Genomic DNA, 17,368 nt, shown 5'->3' with positions numbered 1-17,368 from the left:
ACAGGGTTTTTATGACAATTGTCCTAACAGGCAGCTACATAAAAAAATTCACTTGCCTGAACCAACTTCTCACTTGCCCCAAATCTTCACTTACAGCAATTATTCTTTTTGGACAAATTTTACCTGCCTGGTAGAACATGCACTTGCCTAATCGGCGCTTTCACTTAGCCTGGTATCCAGCCGTATTATCCTCCCGAGTCTCTTCTGTCCTCTCTGCAAGTATTTGCTATAATATGGCCGAATACCAAGCTACAAATACTATTAGCGGAAAGGACAAAAGAGACTTGGGAGCTATAATACGGCTGGATACCAGGCTAACTTTCACTTGCCTGAGACAATCGGACTAGTACTGGACTTGTCCAACCTTGATAGGAGTTGGACACATTGCACTACTAGTTTCAACTTCTCCACAGCACATATTTACCTCCTTCTTCCCTTTCTTCCTGTTGACGGAGCAGATGGACAGGCAGAGTCGCGCCGACCGCGGGATGTCCGGGATCATGATCTCGTACTCCAGCCACTCGGTCCACAGCGGGTTGGAACACTGGACGCGGTTTGTGTTCACGGGCGTACAGAGCGGCTCTCCTCCATGGTACACTCCTGATCTTACATAGATCTGAGAGGAAAAAGGAGAGGATTTAATTCAAAATTCATCTCTTGGAGAATAGTTATCACAGCCTTTTCCCTTAACGATAAGAATTTGTTGTAAGTGAGCTTAAGTTTATATGAAATGTCAGTTGTAACAAGTAGATGAGAGAAAATCCAATTCAATTTTATTGATAATCAACTAGCAATGTACATTTGTACAATGTTCCACTGAGACTTTATTTGAAAATCCATTAGTGACGTGCCCTAGGGCACTGAATTGTGTTGACTTCACACAAACATCAACAATATGCAATGAAAAATAAAATCAAACTAAGTCAACAGGGAACAACGGACGCTAAGCCGGATAGTGAGAGTGAGTGAGTTAACTGAAAACTTAACATTTGTACTAGAATAACACACACAAACTCTCTCCATACAGGATTTCTCTTGAACTCCAAAACCAGATTAAAGTGATACTGTACACCTTATATGTAGGGTGTTTTTAGGATACATGTATGTCATATAGTTTTTAAACACTATCATAATCATAAAAATCTCTCCTTAATCTAATCTAATTTAATGTCTGATATCATATAAGTTTGAGTTGAAACTGTACATTCTATTTCACTCCACTAAGAAAATCAATTTTACAAAAGATATTCAGAAAAACCCATAAAAATTGTTTTCCCCAACCAGAAACCTCTGAAGCAAACTACACACAGCTTTGTTCCTCTAGGAATCGATACTGACAAGATACTCATCACATAAACCCAGGAACTAATAATACAAAAACATGATTACACAGAATTACCCCAGGCAAGAACATTCAGCCGTAAAACATGCCACACAACCACTAACCACAAGAGCTAATCACCAATCAGGAGATTACTGGAAACTCAATATCACACGTAATTAAAATAGATTAATGAGAGAAAGATGTCTTTTATTCCCCAGATTTGGAAGTGATCTTGAAGAAACGAAACAACACATTCTATAATTACATTGACGGATGAACAAGATTACTAGAGCCTGCCCTAGGCCATTTTAATTATACTGTTTCTCAGTAGACAAATCATTGAGCAGACAGGAAGATGCTAGTGTAACTGGCTGAGGAGAATTTTGCACGCACATATGTACAAATGTAGTACATTGTATTAACGGGTGCATTACACATTGTTGTTCACCATGTAGTGCCTAGTGGCCCATTAGGTCACCAAGGTTCCTTGCTGTTTCAGTAGCAAGGTATATTTTTACAGGGAGGGTTGAAAGCACTTCCTATTTAAAAAGCTGCATCGAACACAGGACCTCCATTTATATCCCATCCAAAGGACAGGTGCAGCCCCAACCGAGATGCCCTTCCCAGGCTTTGAACCAGGGTCTACCACTTACCAATTAATTGATACCAGGAGCGCTACCGTAAGTCTGAACATTTGTACAAAATAAAACTGTCACTGTTTTTTCATCCGACCATGTCAGGGATGTAATATTTCTCAGCTGTGTTGTGTCAATCCCACTTGAGCCGATGAAACTAGGTTTAGATGCAAATTTGTAATAATGAGTACTTCACACTTAAACAGCATGCTGTAAATCTTGTGGCTTTTGCAGTAATGTTACTTTCACGTTTTTTTTTACAGTCACCCCTCAGCTACAAATTTCTGATACAGTGAATATGTCTGCCTTGAAATTGAATGGCTACTGTACTAATTTTTTTCCAACTGTGGATTAAAAAACATTTCCTTCTACTGCCACAAAAAGCACTGCGAAAGTAAATGAATACACAATGACTGTCATTAATGAAAACAGAATTGAAGATGAAACATTAGAGAAACATATTAGAAAACATTATATTAGACACCTTTATATGTTTCTAGCAGAATCATAGCCCAAAACATGTTTATTCAGACCCTATGCATGATCAAACTGTATCTGGAAATCTTTTTTCTACAGTTTTGTATTTCGGTTCACTGTAGGAGAAACTGCATCTGAACCATAACATCACCCAGTGTCTCTGAATCATGACAGTACTTTACTTGATGCGCGCTCCAGGGTCCTTCTATTCTTATCTTTTTCCAAAAAACATCGCAGGGCACTACCATCACCATTCATCTTGCTCTTATCCTTCAAGAGTGGCTCAAAAAAGCTCTGCCTTTCTTTTGGTTATTTCTGACCAAAGCTTATTCCGTAGGGGCGGTAAATATAGATAGTGCGCCGCGCGGCTCCCGTCCCGAGATTGCGTAGCTCACGTCGGCCCGACTACGACCGCACTAGCGGTCCCATCCAATTTGTCTTCTCGGTAATCAGAACAGATCTCCGCTGATCCACCTGTTGGGTGGAGTATCGGGGGACGCGGGCCCAATAATGTAACCCGATGTATAGAATATCCCCCCATCCACCACCTTGTGATAGATGGCCCACCCTGGCTGGGGAGGTCTCCCTGGACCATTATCCTGACAGGACATGGAAAATTATTCCACTTCCGTGTTACCCCAAGAGGGTGTTACATGACGCCGTAAAGTGGCACCGGTTGGAGCATTGTGCCCGGATATGTACACTATAACACGCGGGCCGGATGACGTTTCACTCACCGTGAATCGATGTTGTAGATCATTACCTGATGGAGAATAGATGAACTTACAAAATGTAAGTAGAGGCGAAGGACAGGCGAAGAACTGTATTTCATTTTGTTCTACTTCAGAGATTTGTCTGTCTCTAGAAAGTTGTAATGATCATACTCCTTAAAGGTTACAAGTTTTCAATTACATGTAATGCCATGACCAATGACATTAGTATATCATTACTTCCAATACAATCATTTCCTACATATTACTGTACCTCACCGACATACATTCACCTAATACATAGACCACTAACATATTTGTCTAACACTTTTCATTACCAGAGATTTATCTACAAGAAATAGCTACATTAATTTTCTTTTACTTTGCTCGAGTCCAAGTACATTTGCATGCAATATAAAAACATTAGATGAACGAGCCTCTGAAAGCATGTTGCACATTGCACACACGTGTAGCTTCTAATCTCAATCTACGTCATCCCAAATCACTCCCTCTAGATAAATCATGTCTCTATTCAAATCAAATAAAACTGGCAAACACAGTGTAATCGCCATCGTGTCAGCCAAATGTACGTCAATGGTTGGTGGCTGTGTAATTCTTCTTGCATGCCTACAACATAACAATAATGCAAATTGCCAACTAATGGCTACAAAAAACAAGAAGACCACAAGCACAAGTTATTTTAATTGACTCTAATCACACTTGAAAGGGCTAGAAATGGATTATCACTGTTTGTATTTGTTCCCCTATTAAGAGGTTTGTTCCAGTGACCAAAACAGTAGCAGGGTGCTTTCTTTCATCTTCCAAAAACTATAAAGTAATGGCATGGAAAATAAGCTGATTATCTTAACCAAACTATTCTTCAGCAATTATAGAGTAGCAGCTGATTTTTAGCAGGTATTAGTTTTACAACTGTTTTTTTTGCAATTACTCACAATAGTTTTTATTGTAATAGTTGCAGACAAAAATAACACAATTTTGAATTATACATAAACAATGTACCTAGCTATAACTGACACTGGCAAAATGTCAAATCTGCAGAAATTCATTTGAGATTTGTCATTTCTCTGATAGATGAGGTACAATGTACAATGTCATATCTGACACTGGAAAAATTTCAAATTAATTACAAAATCTTTTTGAGATATCATTATTTCTCCGACAGAAGAGGTCTATTTCTCCCAGATGAGGTCAGAGGACCATACGTGGAGACTATTGTGATGAGAAACAGGAGGTGCCCTTGGATTGGCCCACAGGCTTGGTAGTACTGTACATCTCGCAGCTCACGCCTGACACTCAGGCACACTCACATGTACGCGGAAACTCTATCCTACCGACGCCACTCTAGACCCTGCGGAAAGGTGTAAACTCCTTCCCGAGTGTGAGAGGATTTGTATCTGCCACCTTCAAGACATCGGGGGCAAGCCTCAAATGGACTCTTAATCCTGCTTTCTTCCCGGGGGGAAAAACAAGACTTAATGCCTTCCAAGTGGTCACTTGATCTTCAGATGTAAGCGGCGGTCGGACGGTGCTTTTACATTGCTCAAGGTGGAATCACAGAGGATGGTCCAAGAACTGAGGTGAGGTAATTCCAGTAATTCTATACATCTTGTTATTTATTTTCCATGCATCATTTCCACATTATAAAATATAGCTCTCTCTCTTTTCCCCAAACCTATCGATCAAGTAAATCTTACTGAAAAGCAAAGTTAAGGGTTTCTCACAGATCTTTCCAGGAGAGCTGATACAATTATTAACTGTTTGTGCTATTTTCTTTCAGTAAGCTCAGTTTCAAGTCTAATTTGATATTTGATATGAAGAACGGGGATTCAATGATTGTGCTGACATGTGCAAATGGAATGAAAAAATGAACTATACATGTACTTCTTTCTCCTTCACCACAATGCTGTTGGAAAATGAGGCATATTAACATTATACGTATGTACATGTACACACCCCGACATGTACATAAATAACACTGTGTAATGTATAAAGTATATCTGAATGTAGTGACGGAGTCATCATCATCCTGCGGCACGGCCTACAATAATCAGCATACATCTGTAGCGGATGTATTAGGTCATGGATATATGGCGGTGTACTACAAGCTTGTTATCCGACGGCATGATTTACAACTCCCGTCAAAGCCAAGGTTGTGCTAGGTCGGTAGTCGGCTCGTGTTGCGCTTGGCGAGTAAATTTTCGTCATAACCAAGAGTGAGGTCACCACACCACACATGTACATTGTGGGAAAATAGTTATTGGAAGTTGTAAAGCGTGATAGCTAGAAATAAATTCAAAATGAATGTCCGTTGGATTTTGCTCTCAGAGAACTAGAACTTATGTCAGGAATGATACATCATGTATATCCAGCAATGTTTGCTGCTGAAACATTTCAAATGGCAGCCTTATTTAATTTCCCTTTTTGCCATATATCTTTGATAAGAGTTTGTCACACTTCATTATGTTTGAAATCTAGTGCAATGTAATGAGTAACAACAGAATGCATTAGTACATACTTCAGTATTCAACATTTCAATACAAACTGTACATATCACTAAAGGTATCAAAACATTACCATGTACATGTAAATCTTCCATGCAAGTATGCAATTTGCAGGTACTGAAATATTTTCTCCTCATTGGTCTATATGAAAACAAATTACACAAAAACTCTTGAAAACTACATCAGACGATTCATTTGCTTCGAGCCTGTGTGCTCTACATTTTCCAGGACCTTTTAGACACTTGAATGAAATTGCGTATTACTAACAAATTTAAAAGGTTAGTGTAAATAATTTTGCTAGACCTTGTAACAGTCTGTGTGATAATGATTATCAGTCGAAAACATTTATCAAGACAAGAGATATGGCTGTGGAGAAGCTGTGGAACTTTGTGTCAAACAAAGTTAATATGCTTGAATAGAATAGACAAAATGCTAGAAAGTTATCTCAAGTTTCAACAAGAGCGGAATATTTTGTGTCAATAAGGCCACACCAATTTAATTTCTTGGTTCACGGATTTTTTCATAAAAAATATGGGGCGAGAGAGCGAAATAAAAATAAAAATAAAATTGTAAAATGGCTGGGGTAAAGGTAAAGGCCAATCCAAAACATATAGGATAAAAAGTTTTCAGGTTGAAAAAAGTACAGAAACACTATTACTGTACAGTAACAGCACCTGTACCCACACTTTAAGGAGCTTATAATATAAAGGCCAATTTGCTATACCAGAAACTTGGTGAATTGTTTCATTAATGGTGAAAATTTGCTGAGTGGTAATTTTTATTTTTATTTTCTTTTCCAAAAAATAGGAGCGAGCGAATCCGTGAACCAAGAAATTAAATTGGTGTGGCCTAAGGATGTAATGCTACTGCATGTTTACACATGTAAGCATCTGTAAAGCCATGTCTCAAATCTCCTGCACGTGCAAAATTGCTTATACTGAGCTTTAAAATGACGAACGGAACAATAAGCTTTGATATGTATCTAAAAAATTGTCTACCATGACAATTTGACATACACATTATTACTTCTATAGCCTGTAGTAATCTTTAGGGATTATAGTGAGGTCCCTAGGAATATTGGTGCCACCATTGGCATCAAACAATATTTCTTTTATCAGATAATGTGCAACTATTGGCCTCTAGTTATATGGTTTAGTTCTCCAGGCAAATTGTATCGATTCCCTGGTCATTGACCGTATTTTATCTCTTCCGTGTTTGCTTATGATTTGATCTATCATGTCATAACGATTTTCAAAATTTGTATAAAGATTTGTACAACACCTATCAGACTTGTGCTAATAAAAGATTTGTGCCATGCTCGTCATACTCAATATCAAATCATAACATGTAACATTATGTTAAAGAAATGGTTGACTGTCTTGTCATTAGACTGTACTGTACTGGTTGACTTTCTTACCATCGTTGTATGGCCAAAACACTCGGAAACATTCTCAGGTTTGTAAAACAAAATCTGCCAATAAAAGAGCTCAGGCTGTTTTGATCAACCAGACATTGCTCGTACATGTATTTAAGTGCCTCTGGCTTATCGTATTGATGTTGTTCTAAGCAATTACATGGGTTGTTACATAAACTAACAAATCTTGTACCCAAGATTAAAAAATCCTTTCCTCAGGATATTTTTTGTCTAGTATGCTTCAGTTGAAATTTTGGTAGTCGTAAGTACCCAAATTGTAAATTTTATAACCTCAGTACATGTTTTACCCATAGGCTGATCATAAATTCTGTCCTTGCATTTCTTTCAGAGATGTAAGCTTAAGAGGACCACCATAAGTTAGAGCGAACAGTAGAGCCCTGTGGATAACAGCTGTGGACAACATGGTACAGCAAGTTTGGCTGTGTCTCCAGGAAATTATCTAAGGAACCAGTAAAGACGTCTCCGGCCTTACTTGGGTGGCAGCGAAGCTCTGAGATTCTGTCCCTGCAACATCCTTTTCAGGATCGCTTTCCTACAACTTCAACTTTTGAGGATTTTGCTGCGCAATATCAGTTTGGAGCGAAAAAGACAGCTAGCCAATTGTCTTCGATTATTCCCGAATTTGCAAAACTGCTTCTTCAACAATCAACGGGCAAACTTCTACCTGGACAGTCAACTCTGCATTTCCAGCATTTGAATACTTTCTTTATTTCCATTTTTTTGACTGTAGGAAATTATTCTGTTTCCATGAAAATACACGGTTGACCTATTCTGCAGAGGTATCAATTTTAAAGGAGGCAAATTCCTGGGAATTGTCTCTAAACTCTACAGGTTAGAGCATTTTTAAAGCACATCGGCACCTGAAAAGGACTTTACAACGCCGTGCAAGAGAAATCCACACCATGGATCCAGACATCGAGGCAGCACAAAGAAGTCGTAACGAAAACAAACCTGACGGGCACATTGTCTTATCAGAAGCAGAGGAAGACAAGACAACATTCTGGAACACTGTGAACATTCTGTTGTCAATATTTGCAGCAGTAGCCAACATCATTGTGGTGATATGTATTTATTTATACTATTATTTTACAAATGGTTAGATACAACAACATCATTCTACAAATGTACATGAGAAGAAAACCTAAAAGAAAAACAAAAGAAATTTCTTCAGTTTGGAAAAAAAACTACTATAAGAAAATTAGGATTCAAGTGCCGATGACTGTCTTTTCATAACCCAGATAGAAGTTGCTATGTGTACAAAGTGCCTAATAGTCCTAGATACGCCAGACTATGATATAGCCTTAAAGTTAACTAAATATTCTAGTCCTTAGCCAACCTTTCAACTTACAAAGATGTGTGTGGCAAAGTTTGAAGCCCAAAACAACTTGATGGTTGTTAATCTGACTTAATGCCTAAATTTTCAAGTAATTTTTGTGAATTTCATATCCTACGTATACGTACTGCCTCCACACAAAGCAGGTACAACCAGCTACAGGAATTTTAGGTGCAAAAATCTTGAAACAAGGAATATTGCATTGTAAGGAACATTACAAACTGTTTACATGGAAACTAAGGCTTCCAGAAGATATTACCGTAGCAAAGTCAAATTTGTTGAGTTTGGAATATCGGTACTTGTTTCATTCCTGTAACTGCTTTGTTCCTAGCATGGCATACTTGGTACAATGTACCTACATGAGCTATATTCCTTGAATTTTCACGCCGCATTCTACATTATACGTTTGTTAATAACCATACGTGCCTGTCTCATAAGTTTGGTACGATGTCAACTGGGGAGTGAATATGTGGTAAGAAGACCCTTCTCTGTAGATTTACATGTTGTCCTCCATAGTCTGTATAACACAACCTACATACATGTACACTGTCCTGGGCTACATGTACATGTATACCTGGCCCCTCACCACTACACGGATGTTGGGGGACTGCTATATGCGTGATTTAACCAGGCTAAGTTTTACCCAGGGACGAAAATATGTACCTGTACTAACATCTGTGTAACAGCAAACCCATCTGTAAATTGTGTTAGATACAACAGTACTTTACTGAGAGGACAGTTTGTAAGTGGTGAAAAACCGTGTTTTACATGTAACAGTAACATATTCTGTATTAGATAAAAATGTACCACACAATGTTGTACATTTTGTTTTGTCATGAAAGTGTAATTAATTTGGTCTGTTACATTTCTCTATCAAATGATTGTCCTTATGCACATGCTAATGATCTTTTCACATGTAAAGTTAATTATTGTGTACATGTATGTAAAGAAAATACTTTTGAAATCCTTGCCTCTCAATAATGTTCTACATACATGTCTTCCATACATGTTCAGAATGTATGCAAAAATACCTACATGCCATGTTCCCTATCTACTGGTATCTAAAAACCAGACTAATGAAAGTTAATCCAGAAATTACTGTTTATTTGAGCTTCGTCTATTGTCGCTTCTTGAAACACCAGTTTTTGCACTTTTAATAAACCATTAAGCGAGCAGTCCTCACATCTCTTGACATTCAATTTTTATATGAGTAAACCACTCTGTTACCCTAATACACCAGTTCTGTAACATTTACGTTGTACAGTTTGTGTCGGCCAGGAATGCCAAGACCATTGGGACCATGTCGGAATTCAAAAGCTATAATGTAAACTGAGTTATCGGTAGTTAAGCTAAAGTACTTGAGGGAGGCCTTCTATTGACCATGTATGATGTACACATTTCCCAGTAAATGTTTGTAAAACCATGACATGTTGGAGGAAGCATTCTCAGGGGACAGACGGCTTATCATAGTCCTTACACCTGGATTTCGCCAATATTCCGTGACTCTCTGATTTCTTTCCAAGCCGCCTAAAGTGGCTGTTCCAAGACCACCCTCCAAGCTGACGGGTCATTTAGGAAACCCACAACTTTTCAAGCTGGGTGCCTACCATCCATCTGCAAGCTGCTCTATACAAAAAGAGACTCCCTTTGCTCAAACCTACCACTGAAAAAGTAACATGGTGAGTCCAGAATTGTAGATCCTTTCTTAAAAGTATTTTTTCACAAAACTTAGACTTTTTAAGGTCATTGTCTATGCTTCTTAATAGTCTTTTAGACACTATGATCTTTAAGTATTTCCCTACTTTCACTCAATCCCATGCAAGGACATTTCAGGGACTATGACATTTAAGGGTATCTCTACAATTCAAAGATGAAAACAACACCATATTTCCATGGCATGTCACAACAACGTAATTTCTGACATATCTATTGACCCACCTAAAAATCATTAGGGACTTTAAAGCTGCTTTCCCTTGTCGAATGCACCATCTGATCTCAAACCAGAGCTGGCCGCATTCCAAGCCAGAAAGATGACGCAACTCACATCTGGATACCTTACATCAAAAACACAATTTTCCAATTCCGTCAAGTCTCACCTTTCCATTGCGCCCTTGCCCTGTACCGCAGTACAGAAGTCTGTCCCAGTGGTTAGATTTAAATCCAAGACAAATAAAAAGTACAGGGAGACTAAGCAAATGTTCTGGTGGGTTATACCACAGTTGTTGTTTTTTTATATTTCAGAACAACCATGACAGTGTATATGCCTGACTCAACTAAAAGCCGAAATGAAACCCATATTTCAGAAGTGACGTACATGCTGATTGAAGTGTCACCGCCAATAACATTGCTTTTCTGTATAATAAATCAACGGAATAATCTAATGGAAGCCACAACCCTCGCAAAAAGAAACTCGGTACCCAGCAGCATAAATATGTGTATCTTTATCTTTTCTTTTTTACTAGCATTGTATCTTTTGATCAGCAATGTAGTAAAATTTGATTTCCTTTATAGCACTGAGAACTGCAGAAACCATTTTCTTTCCATCGTCACAGTATGACTCACAGACAGCAATTACATTACCCCACAGGGAAATAAAAATCAGATTAATCAAGCACAAATCCAAGTAGATTTACAAAAAGGTAATGAGCAAGACCCAGCGGAAACTTTGTCGACAAAAATCTATGGTCTTTAAATGATTACGTCTGCCAGGATCGGATATTTCTGCAGTACATTTGCGAAGTGCAGTGACAGGTCCTGTGGGAGGCGCATTGTAGTGCTACTGCCATATGGGCTCCAAAATCTAGGAGGAAATAAAACAACAGACTAATTAGATGTCCTCCTTTGTCAGCAATATTTTACTGGCTGAGCATAGATCCCCAAGGAAGGTTATAGTGGCAGCTCACGAAGTACCTCAACGCTACACATTGATCCCTAAGGAAAGTTACACTACCTCCGCTATCAAATTTTTGTCAACTTTTCAAACAAAACATGATAAAGACCTTGTACAACGAGGGCATGTATGAATTTAGCATATATCCTTACTATTGGGAGAGCTGTAGCGCATTCCTGTTTTACTTTCCTCTTGAAAATGATATATTTACTGTCCTTGGTGCTGAATGATATTCAATGCAGCTTTCAAATATTTGTCAACTTTTCAAACAAAACATGATTAAGAGCTTCCACAAGTTGGGTATGTATGAATTTATCATATACCCTTACTGGTGGAAGAGGTGTAGCAGTTCCCAGTTTTACTTTCCTCTTGAAAATAATCTATCTACAATGCTGTCCTTGGTGCTGAATGATTTGGCGTGACAAAGATTAAGTTGTCAATCCAAACTGTCAGAGCTAGTACTTGTTCCTGGTGCTGAATGGCATTTGCATTGATACTGACGGTGCTTGAAACTTGATGGCACATCGATACCAATCCTCATCAAAGCCTTTCAGACATACATAGTATCTCTCCTTAGTGCTGAAAAGAAAGTTATGCTGTTACTAAAGATTTAGTACTGTTGCCTGCTAATGCTGAATGACATACCGACTTCTGGTGCTATCCTTTGTGCATGTAGTCTGTTATTTCTACCACAGTTTCCAACCAATGAAACATATTTATATGATAGAAATTGTTATAATGGTGCTGAAGTGATTTTGATTTTAAGCATACCTCATGATGACATATCCAAGGAAAATCATGACCAAGGTGAAAAAAGCAGCAATCCTATTTTGTTGGTTAAGTCACATGTAAATTATATAGGGAAGATAGCTTTTACAGATTTGAGACTCATGAAAAAGGAAGCAAATCATTGTTTTCATCAAAATTTTTCAACTGCTGGCTACAAAAAATTGATTGTCATCGACTTTTTTTCCAGTTTGCCAACAGAAGAAATGAGAGGGCTGTGTTCCACATTACTGAGATTTGTGTGGCCTAATCCCAGACGAACATTACACGTTTTGATCCCCGTAAATCTCATCAGCATCACAGAGTCTTCCCAAACGTAAAGTATCTGTTCACCCACTGATCCATACATGACTGCTCCAATTTTTCTACAAATCTAGGTTAATGACATCACGCATTACTGTCTCCCCCAGATTTAGACAAATCATTCAACTAAATCATAGCTAGACATGAAAGAAATGAAAGATACAGAAGGACATAAAAGCCATTAGCCGAACACTGTTCTTTACGGCTAATTAGATTGTTGCCTGAGCAGTACTACAAATGTAACACACATAGATACGTACAGGGCTCAAAATATCAGCACGTACTCAGAATGTATTAGCACGTATGAAGTTGTGTTTGCATACACAAGGATAATATCCCATAGTTTCCAAATGATGTTTCCAAAAGACAAAATTTTGATGCAACGTTGACCAATTGCAAACATCCAACAGATAATGTGATGACTTCTATTGTAACTACAAGCCTACAACCCCTCAGTGTATCTGAGATATCTACAATTAATCTAAAAAGTGTTACATTGTACATGACAAAAAAAAGAAAAAAAATGTATACCAAAACAGTATTTGTTAATCGACATATCTTGGTTGAACCACACAATTAACATTAGGCCACAGCAAGTACATTTTATGGATGACATCAGCGCGCTCATAAATTTTTGCCTGATTTCAGAAAAAAAAAACAAGAACTTTTTTCCTCTTCGGGGATGGTCAGATAGACCAAAATAGGCAAACATGTGGTGTTGTGGCCTAATAATCATACTTGTAGAAGTGATGCTGTAGTTGCAGAAGTGAAACTTTTTGTAAAAGTGCCACAATATGGAAGCCGTGAATGTAGTTGCCAGCTTGGCAAGTGATACCAGTGTGACACACTAGTATCACTTTTATTACTCTAGGTCACTTCTTTAATACAGGGATGAATGCCTTGTTAGTTGTGATGCCAAGTTTTGTCACTTCAAATCTTGTTACGATGATGTTTATGGTGTCTATTTTGAAAATTTAGTCATCTTTTTTTTTCCCATCTTGTTTTTTTTCGCGCTATCTCATAATTTTTGCACTCTGCATAGGATGTCATCCAAAGAATTTATTTGCTGTGGCCTTATCAAAGCGTGCAAAAAAAAGTTGGAGATACACAGTAATTCAACTTTCAAACTTGCAGAAACACTTCACAAGTGCAACAACAAGGCACAAAATAAGCAGAGAAATTGGGCGTTTGCTAATGTAAATGTGAGGCTCTTGCAAAAGCTTCATGACGTCAAGGGTGTCAAGAGATTTGTAAATATAGGCCCTGATATTTGCACAAACAGATAAAGTAGAGCTTTAAAGTGCACCCGTCTTATAGAAGAAGTAAAGATCTTCTTTTCTAAAGCTGCTGTCCATAGTGGATATTTATCTACAGCAAATGATATCAAACTTACAAAATACTTGATACAACATTGGTGCCCAAATCTATCTCTCTACAAAGACAGATGGAAAGCTTTTAAAAGTCAGAAAATATAAACAGTGCAGTTCTTTTCAGATGCTGGGTGCCAAGAAATATGTCTTTGTATGATCCTCTATAAGTTGAAAAAATATTAGAGCTACCAAATATGGTTGCACTGACCATTTTTATCCAAACCGACTGCAGATTCATTTATGGCTTCTTCCTAACAAATTCCTTTCAAAAAAACTTGTTTGCGTAAGGATGTTACTGGTAACTTGGAAAAAGAAAAAAGATTCTAAAGACCAGGGACGTCTCCAGATTCAATTTTCTATACTGTCCCATTTACTGTTTAGGAGCCCATGCTGTTGATTTTCGTTGCTAAATCTACCATTTCAAGCGAAAAAGGCATGAAGTTCAGATTTTTTTCGGATGAGTCTTTGTCTGTCCCAACAAGCCAATTTCCATTCCGGGATAAGCCCTTGTGTCCGCCCTGCTACAGACTAAAAGACATTCATTTGCCTAATGTAAATGGCCTATGCTTGAGTTGGCTCCAGTTTAATATCAGGGTTTATCCTTCATTACGTCATCAAAATATAAGCTGTCTGTACTGCTCTGGATTCATTAGTGCCGAGACAGATTCAAGGACATTCGGATGTGACACAAGTTCAAATTCACAGCAGGCGCTCAACAATACCCCCACAAAGACATCTGTAATGTAGTTAGCTGCGCACGATTCATTCATTTCTTGCACTAAGTTTCGGTTAATGACATCAAAGGGAGAGATTCCATCAAAAGTACTCCAAAACCTCTATGAGTAATTGGCAAAAGGAACAGACAATCTAATAATAGTCTCATACAAAATTACATGACCTTCCTCAAAAACAAATTTAACTGCTTAGTAGTTACAAATGCCATTGACCGACCTAACTTAAGTCAATCAAGGACAAACACGTTATTGCAGCTTCTTTAAGCCTAGGGGCTGATATACAGACATAAAAGAAATCCAAGATCTCATAGAGTGATAAATCCCTGAAATATCAAGAGTTTATGTAAATTTCTTAACAAAACACAACACAACCATGTCAACGTCACACATTCTCCACTATCAGGCATATCTTGAGTTTTAGCCATGTAGAATTTGAACACAGGCCATCCAGTTTCCAGTTACAATGCAGCCAGTGGGAACAAACGTGAACCTGGGCCAGTGAGAACAAACTTGAACACACAAGACCGACAAACCAAAAATGAAACCTCTACTTTCATGGAGGTAACAAATCAGAGGGAACATGATTTTTTCTCAGTATCTACGGCTAATAGTAATACATGCAGTGACCCACGACTAATTCCAGACAGGGGCCTGTCTCTGTCTTGTACGATATCATCGATGATGTCAATCAGAAATTTGGCAGGATTTGTTTGCTGGTGGGGTAAGATGATATGCAGACAGGCCGGTATGATGGAGCTGTTATTTCCACTGGGCCAACACCTGCAAATTGAGCAACGATTGCCAATATATCACGCCGGACAAGCCTTGGTATGTAGCGCGGGAGTCACCTTGGCTCCGGCGGACTTCAACAATTCAGTATCGTGGAGCGTGTCACGTATATTCAGTCACGCTTAAAACATAACTGTGTTATCCGACAACTCATGAAGTAGCCTGTGCATCATAGCATGGGACCAAACAGCTCACACATGCATGTATATGTACTGTATGATTTTGACTTGAGCAATATACTTCACACTCAAAAGCTGGCACGTTATTGTACTAGTAATTTGTACATGTACTTCGCTTTTCAGGCATGAGCAATATTGAGCATAAGCAACACCAACTTCTTTTCTTGGTCCTGGATTTCTACACAAAACTAATTGAGTTGGCAAGCAGAATGAAAATGATTTTCTTCAACTTGATAGTTTATGATACCAAAATAAGGGCAATTTAGCATTGATATATCTCCGGAATTTTTCTACAAAGTACAATCATAAAAAATGAAGTAGGAAAAAACAAGGACCAAAAGATCTGATTAGGGTGGCCTGAATGATGGTAATCTCATGTTATACGAACCATGGACAACTTTATTCACTAGCAAAGTTGGCTGATTTCTGTCTCCACAATTAGCAAAAACAGTCAAAACCATAAAGACAAAATCATTACACTGGAGCCTCTGATGTCATCTACTATTGGGTCCATGCCTCATTAGCATCAGACATGACCCATGGCACAGTTAAGCACAATTACAGTTACATTATCTTCAGTCTGACCACTTGTTTCAGCCTCGTTATTCCGAAAACAAGGTAAATTTCCTTCCGGGAAAGACGACTCATCAGTCATATGGATCACTCCGGGGCCAAATCTGGTTCGACCACCCCTAACAAGATTGGAGCATTGCTGGGTTACATGGCCTGAATCTTCCACTATCATACAAATGATTTTTCTGTGTTCACTGCAATTACAAATAGACACTGTAGTAGTAAACTGATGCTCTGTACATGAAACAGAGCTACCAAGCAAGAAATAAGAGCTCTAATAACTCTGAAATATTCAGTATGTTTGTAAATTCCTTGTTTTTATTATAGTGAATTTTCTTGCTAATAGAATTCTGTCCAAATTGCTTTTTCCTGTCAGTTGGCAAGTTGCAGGACCAATTTTGGACCCAAGCCAACCTTCCCATCCTGGCAGTCTCTAGTTACACCATCTTCTACTTCACATCCTGTCACTCCAAAATACTTGAATAACAATGGACATGCACCAACACAAATAAACACACAGATACCTTCATTTTCATGTACTAGGTAACAATAAAGGATTATTGTTACATTTTCAGCAAGTTAAGATATAACCAGGGCTCTAGCCAGCGTCCGTTTTTCCGCGTCTGACGGAAAAATTTTCAAACCAATCCGTCAACCTTGACGGACAAAAATCTTTGGTGGAAGCTACAGGACGCTGTGGGGACGCCGTCCATGGCCGTAAAAGCCACACACTGTTTGTTTTACTATTGTTATGATTGTTGACAATGTGTGTCGGCGCCCTTTCGCATACGATAATCTCATCAAAACCCGTTTTTCAAGGTCTCAGTTCAGTTTGATCTAATCAATTTTCGCGGTTTTCGCGACGATTGAAATTGGCTGACGGAAAAAAAATTCAAGCTGGCTAAAGCCCTGGATATAACACATGCAAAATTTCAAGTTTTATACCTAGAATTTTAGAGGCAAAAGAATGCTTTTCTCGTCAAGAAACAAAATCATATCCATGATTGTATCCACTGTTTACCATTACTTAAACCAATGTCTTTCTTTCAAAGAGTCCCACAACATGCACATATACCATAGTCAATGTTGGCATAATAAAGAAGCTGACCTATCCCTATTGCGACATTGTAGTAATTGGATGCATGACTTTCACATGAATCACATCATTATATGAAGCAGAGCATTGAACGAATAACTAGGTAAACTCAGCAAACCATAGTATGCATTATCATCACAGACGTCCCAAACACAGTCAAATGTCTTTATATTGAAGGTGACATTGCTTAGATTAATGACTACTGACTAGTA

General features: G+C 38.2%; 1 protein-coding gene across 2 annotated transcripts in view; it reads right to left on the bottom strand.

Annotated features, from left to right (window-relative positions):
• Positions 1–17,368, bottom strand: part of LOC118430400 (phosphatidylinositol 4,5-bisphosphate 3-kinase catalytic subunit alpha isoform-like) — a 54,662-nt gene that overhangs the window by 17,197 nt on the left and 20,097 nt on the right. For both annotated transcript variants that reach the window (XM_035841254.1, XM_035841255.1), the window contains exon 9: positions 425–616. In XM_035841254.1, coding sequence (XP_035697147.1) covers positions 425–616 — 192 coding nt within the window. The remainder of the gene's footprint in view (positions 1–424; positions 617–17,368) is intronic.

Source organism: Branchiostoma floridae, chromosome 14 (assembly GCF_000003815.2).
Source record: "Branchiostoma floridae strain S238N-H82 chromosome 14, Bfl_VNyyK, whole genome shotgun sequence".
Taxonomy (NCBI): domain Eukaryota; kingdom Metazoa; phylum Chordata; class Leptocardii; order Amphioxiformes; family Branchiostomatidae; genus Branchiostoma; species Branchiostoma floridae.
The sequence above is the reverse complement of the archived record's forward strand: the minus strand, read 5'-3'. Positions and strand labels throughout refer to the sequence as shown.